This window comes from Hetaerina americana, unplaced genomic scaffold (genome assembly GCF_022747635.1).
Source record: "Hetaerina americana unplaced genomic scaffold, ioHetAmer1.1.p SCAF_7, whole genome shotgun sequence".
NCBI classification, from domain to species: domain Eukaryota; kingdom Metazoa; phylum Arthropoda; class Insecta; order Odonata; family Calopterygidae; genus Hetaerina; species Hetaerina americana.
This window is the reverse complement of record NW_027287316.1, coordinates 57,816,917-57,823,396: the sequence shown is the minus strand read 5'-3', so window position 1 is coordinate 57,823,396 and position 6,480 is coordinate 57,816,917. Positions and strand designations below refer to the sequence as shown.

Sequence of the window (6,480 nt, the reverse complement as noted above, 5' to 3'; positions counted from 1 at the left end):
GGAAATTGCCGTCGTTGACAACAAGACTCCCCGCCGCTTCGCGGGAAAGCTTCCGTTGGAAGGGTAATTAGATCGGAGGCAAACACTCTACCACGCTAACTCAATTCTCCATCTTCCAATTCCGGCGATGGACAAAGCGAGTGAAGTGCACCCATCTCCAACCATATATAATCGGGACCCAGGGATGATCTAACCACTCAGGTCCTGAGGACAGCAGAAGGAAGTTCCCCGAGGTGAGTTTGGGTATCTTGATACCGCTTCAGCCTCTGTACCTTTGTGATCTCACAACATCAAGCGCAATTTTCCTCTCATCCACTCAAACTACATTCTCGCCCTAAGGCGCGTATTCATACCCGTCTCTCAACTCGACTAAGACTAGGGGGAACTCCTGCGTCAAAACTTCCCAAGTGGGTAGGGAGTTCCTCAGACTTCTGCGTCAAAAGTCACGAGAAATGTTGGCGAAAGGGGCCCGGTGTTAGTTCTAACAAAGCTAGGAGAGAGCCGTACACACCGACCTAATTCAGTCATTACTTTCAGCTCAACTGAGGTGACAGTAATACCGTGGGGAACGCCACAATCACGCACACCCAGGCGCACGGGAGCTAGCTAACGCGCAAATGAGTGGTGATCTCCGATAAGTAGGTGCAACACGTGCTTATAGCAGTACCTTTAATTTAAAGATCCAGGTTCAAACTTCTGCCAAGTCTGCCAGTTCTTTTTTTCCTGTCTTAACTTCACAGATTGGCTTGAGCCTAGCATTAACATGGTAACTTTTTCCACGAAAATGAAGGAGCCTGTTGTAACCAGAGCATTAGGGGTTTCCTTTTTCTGTGTTCTTTTTCTTTATTTTATGTAGCTGCAGAAATTACTTAAACTAAAATCTTGGACCTGTTTTCGAAAGTTTCAGAATTATTATTTTCTTTTTCCTTTCGCACTAGGCTTTAGTTTCAATAGTGCTTAACGTAAAGAAACTTTTTTTTAAGGACAACAAGTGTTATTCTTTGTCTGCATGGTCTTTCTTGTATTGATTATCGTCCTTTCTCTACTAATATGACACATGTAATTTTTTCACAGCAAACTATAACATAGACTTTTGTAAGCATCAGTCTTTCAAGGTCGGTGCATGACTCCACTCTTTTCGTGCTGCTCATGACTGGGGTGAATACAACCACTGCCACACACTATGTCGGTGATTGGTACGGTACCATGTAGATGTAGATCAGTAGCTCTTTAGGACTTGATAGAACACCGATGATTCAAGCTTAAATCGCACTATTTCGTATGGAGTGCGCGGTAATGCAATAGACAGACGCGAATTCCATAAGTTTGACTTAACCATTCCAAGGACGCGGGCAGAGTATAAAGAGTTGTAAGGACGGAATATAGGAAAAGATAGGGAGATTTGGGAAGATAAATGAACAAAGGGAGACCACTCTAGATGGTGAATTTGTAATATTTCAGAGAGTGAAGGAAATATGTCCAATGGTGATGTCCTGATTTTTCTGCGAGGTTTTCTGTAAGATGTTTTTTTGGGGAGCTGAATATTGATTCGCGATGCAAGATGAGAGAAGGTTATTTCAGAGAAATCTTCAATAATCTAGCCTCATTCGTTTAGCCTATCAATATCAAACGTCTCATTAACCATCTCGGCAAATGAGCGCCACAGATAAATGTATTTTTCTCCATTCTCAGCAACACCAGAAATAAACCATCAGGGAATTCGATGGTTTCATGCTTAGCCATGTGGAAGTTCATGTTCGTGGAATAGGGAATGAGCATGGCAAGGTTCGCGAAACAAGGCATGTGCATTCATGTTTTAATTCGGTACTACTAGTTTCAATGCTTCGGCGTCATCATCAGTACCTGAAGATGACGCCGAAGTGTTGAAACTAGTCGTACATTGATCAAATTCAGGGGATGACTACATTGTGTTCCTTTTTTCACAGAACCATCAGAGGTTGAGTGACAAGAATAATTTCTCTATTATCATTTCTAAACCTTCTGTTTACCTTCACATCGACCTTACCTCTCGTCACCTTTCCGAAAACAAAAGGTTTCACATTATCATTCGACACATTTTTCCAACGAGAATACCACTGAGGTCCATTTGTGTGCTGCCTGTAGATTTCACCCATACGGTACTATAGACTCCTCTTAAGAACTGCCAAAAACGTCGTCTCAATTTGCATGAAACTCGCATTTGCAAGCCCTAACATAGTCCTTCATTATCTCTCATGCATTTTTATTCGGGGTAAATATAACTACCCTTTTTCAATAGCATAAAATGCTTTAACTCCTAGAAAGAGTAGAGACGCTAAATAAAAATTAATGCGAAAGATATATTGTCTCTCAAGCGCATTTAAGACTTTTTGAGAAATTTCCCCCTTGTGTGTCCAGTTTCACTTAAATGATTCATTATGCGAAGTGAAACGTGAGCCTTTAATGTGTATCAAACCGTATTAATCCTCATAGTATGCTCGTTATGATATTCTCTGACTGTAACGAAAACAACATTCATTGCAGTCTTCAAATAGGATACACATTTGCGATACATATTTATTGCAAAGTATTTGAGGACTGGTCAGCTTCTTATTCATTGTTTCCCGGTATCATATGGCTGATTATGTAGCACGCCTACCTATTAGTAAGAAACGGCAGTTAGAGTAATAATTTTGCATAAAAAGCTAGCTGCTCGTTTTATATAGAATGGATTAAATAGATATATTTTAGGTGCTTCAAAAATATAGCTAATTAAGTTTGATTATAATGAATACCAACTCTCCGGAGGCAATATAAAATACAAAGGCAGCTGCAAGCACACATTTTATATGAATTCTTGCATTTGTGTTAGATTAATGGATGTGTTTATTTCCCAGGTTGACTTCAAGAACCATCTTAAGATCCACAGCTTAGCCATCACCGCTAACTCCACCACTAAAATGAGCTCCGAAACTATTTTCTCCTCAAAAATGAGCAAGGTGAGTTTTCCCACGCCACAGAGTCTATTTTAGCATACTAAGGCATGAAAAATGATTGGCATGGTTACATAAAAAAATCTCTTGTCACTAATCTCCAAAAAGAGAAAAATAATACTACCAACATAAAATATTATGGATTTCTTATTCAACTATGATATCGCTATGAGAGAATTGAGTTTTTATAACGAGGCGTCACCAAATATTTTGGTACTCGCTGAAAAGTAAGTAGTACAATATGGATCATTTCATGCCATTTTGGGCACGCAGGGGTAAAAGGATTCGCAATCCCCGTCATGATTTTTTTTTGTAATTTTATTTCAATTGCAATATACTTTTATTCTCTTGCAACTTTAATTTTTAATAACTGCATTTCACTTCGCAACTTCATTTTTTTACTTTTCTCTAACACTTCAAATAAACCCTTTCAAAAACTTGTCCCACGATTATATATCGAGGGAATTACTTTTTAAAATTCAAGCAATCTCCGTTTTGATTGAAAAAACGTTCCCAGAGACGTGGTCTTTTTCGGTATTTATTTAATCCTCACGTCTTCATGTACCTGTACATAGTTCACCCCCACAGTAGGCAGGCATACGAAACTATACCTATCCATTCATCCCCGGTAGATTTTGAATCAATACTGTCAAATCACATTGCTCAAAAATAGAAGAGAGGGCGCCACAAGGAGGAGAATGAACTCATAGGTAGGCCAAATAAAGAGGGAATTTAGACGAAAGTATCACGGCTTACGAGGGAGTTAGCATCAGGAAGGGAAGAGAGGAATAGAGACGTCAGCCAATCGGATTCAAAACCGATGATGACTGTCCAAAATCGGTCCTCAACTTGCGAAAGAGATTAGGTAATTTATTTCACAAATGGGGTAGTTGAGATCCAGTGGGTAGAACGCCTGGCTGCTGACCGGAGGGTCCGGGATCGCCTTCCCGGAAGACATTACTGGGTAACCTCAACTTTAACCAAGTTGTATGATTTCTTCGGCTGCAATATCTTCCTGGGAAACCGTAGGGAAAAAACCGACCACCCAAACTACGCTGGAGTGTGAATTTCACACGCCGCTGGGCTTATTATTGGGTGAGCCCCACCCTCGCCTATCAAACCATCCTTCGGAGGGTTTATTACTGTGGTTATTTCACCGACACTCACTCTTATCGTGACGGTAATTCGATCGCTTCCCCCATTGCAACAACTGTGCTCTAGTGCTTTAAATAAAAGTAACATTATGACTATTACACTAGTATGAATTTTATTACCTTTAAAATTTGTCTCTGAAGAGTTGTTAACGTTCGTGATGCAAAAGGTAATAATTTTCTTAGAGTTGATTAAGACAAAATTATCATGATTAGAGAAGCAAACAATGTCTGGCTCCACTTCATGAAACTTTTCCAAGCTGCAGAATAATAAGATGATACCAAGAACTTTTTATACACCCTAGGTCGTGGATGTGGAACAAAATTTCTTTGAGGAACTGTCTTATTATTAATCAACGTGACAAATAGATACTGAAAACGATTATGGAGGGGGCAATGATAGGAAGGAAAGGTGCGAAGGAAAAGAAAGAACATTAGGTATGGAATTTAGGGAGGTAAAAATTATGCATGATTCAATTACGAGTTATTGTAATATGTAAGATGAGTTTCAAGATTTGTTGTGTCATATCAAGTACGGCAGATGAGAACAGTTATGTGTAGTACCAGGGTTTATCAGAAACCAATCCAAAAGCTACGTCTTCGTGCACCCGGTTTAGATGCGCCGCAAACATTGCATCCAATCAGGACGAAGATCGCCAACGCAGGTTGTGACGACGCAGAAATAGCCCATTTCTCAAAACTTGCTATGGCGAACGAAAATCGACGCTCGCTGTCTATCATTTGTTCATCTCCCATCAAAACACACAGCTCACGGGTCACCGCCATCTTCTGTTCCCTGCCGTCGCTCTTTAAGGCATGAAAACGGGGCATAACGGCGACCCAAAACCGGAACACAAATCGGAAACATGAAAGCATAGCTTAAGCTCCTTTAACAGTGGAGGGGACCGGCGGTTAAGGTCATTTCCTCTAATTGTGATAGGTGAGTAATATGGTAAGGGTAGGATGATCAGGGAACGGCGGAGAGAAACCCGTCGTTGGCATTACCCTCCTCTTAACGATAGGCATAAAGGAATCTACAGTTTGAAGTCCCACCCGACGGGCATCTTACTCACTTTAAGTACTCCCCATAAAGCAACCTAGTACATCATAATAGACATCGGGATACCACTGAAAAATCCTCCCACCTCAAGTATTCGAATCCGGGCCTTCGTGGTGGGAAGCCAGTACACTTGCTACCATCCCGATATTCGTATAGCATTAACCGGAAGATTTCTGCGAAAAATAATGATTATGTTTCTTCCAAAGAAACTGCGGGAGATGCCGCAACAGTAACTTTTAACGGAGTCACCCGCTAATGTTCATTTCAATGCAACAATTTTAGAGTGTAAAAATTATTCGCCTTGACTGGACACTGAAATTGTTGCATTGATTATGTTTCTGTATGTCCAATGTGAATGTATTTCCCCGAATAATAAATGTTATTTATTTTATGCTGTCCACCCGCTTCACGTTCCGCGTGTTTCCTCCCCGACTCCCCCTCTCACTTGGGGTGTGACGTGCATGTTCCGCTAATCAAAAGCCTTTCTCCGTCTCCTCCCGGACGAACCTCGGTCGGCAGCTGTTCCTCGTGTTGGCCGCTGTGCTCCTCCTCGTCGGCTCGAGATGGGAGGCCGAGGCCTCAGACGTCCTCGCCGTCTGCGTGAGGAACTGCGCCCAGTGCAAGAAGATGTACGGAGAGTACTTCGAAGGGAAGCTGTGCGCCGAGGCTTGCCTTAAGTTCAAGGGCGAGCTGGTGCCCGAGTGCACGGACATGGCTTCCATCGCGCCCTTCCTCAACAACCTCGTCTAGGATCCCCGAGAGTGGAAGGAGGTGATCGCGAGGGTGAACAGGACGGAGACCAGGCGACCCTGAATCAACGACGCCAACGGATTCAACCAATTTATTTCGCAGATTCTACCCAATTCCAACTTTCCCGCATGTGTGAGCCGGACAACGGAGAGCGGTTCCTAAACAGATCTCCAATGAACCCAGAAATAACCACGTCGAGTGATGATGGAATGTTATTGCTCGACCGACATCATTTTACTGTACCATGATTGATCACTGGAGGGAAAATAAATGTCCTTAGTAACAAATGCTTGCACCTAAAATGACTCCAAAATAGATATTTAATGTAACCCGAAATAATTATGTCGTGTGATGGAATGTGTTCACTCGACCGACATAGTTTTAAACACAACTGTATCATGATTGACAACTGGCGAAAATAAATATCCTCAGCATCCCAATACTTGTATCTATCATTTATTATCTGCGAATCGGATCCAAATATGTTTCACTGCCATTTTCCAGCCTCGTAAATCATGCTCAGCATCAAAATTTCAAAAACACTCCC

General features: G+C 41.7%; 1 protein-coding gene across 1 annotated transcript; it reads left to right on the top strand.

Moving 5' to 3' along the window:
- The first annotated feature begins 212 nt into the window (after positions 1–212).
- LOC139696578 (eclosion hormone-like) lies at positions 213–6,373 on the top strand. The gene is made up of 3 exons (XM_071595383.1): positions 213–233; positions 2,877–2,978; positions 5,703–6,373. Exons 2-3 carry the CDS (start codon positions 2,940–2,942, stop codon positions 5,931–5,933), a joined length of 270 nt encoding a protein of 89 aa, XP_071451484.1. The 5' UTR covers positions 213–233; positions 2,877–2,939; the 3' UTR covers positions 5,934–6,373.
- The last annotated feature ends 107 nt before the right edge of the window (positions 6,374–6,480 follow it).

Bases quoted from the DNA above. Each gene is read 5' to 3' on its own strand.
- LOC139696578 (XM_071595383.1), top strand. From the start codon at position 2,940: ATGAGCTCCGAAACTATTTTCTCCTCAAAAATGAGCAAG. The intron at 2,979-5,702 runs GTGAGTTTTCCC...CTCGGTCGGCAG, and splicing joins TCTCCTCAAAAATGAGCAAG to CTGTTCCTCGTGTTGGCCGC.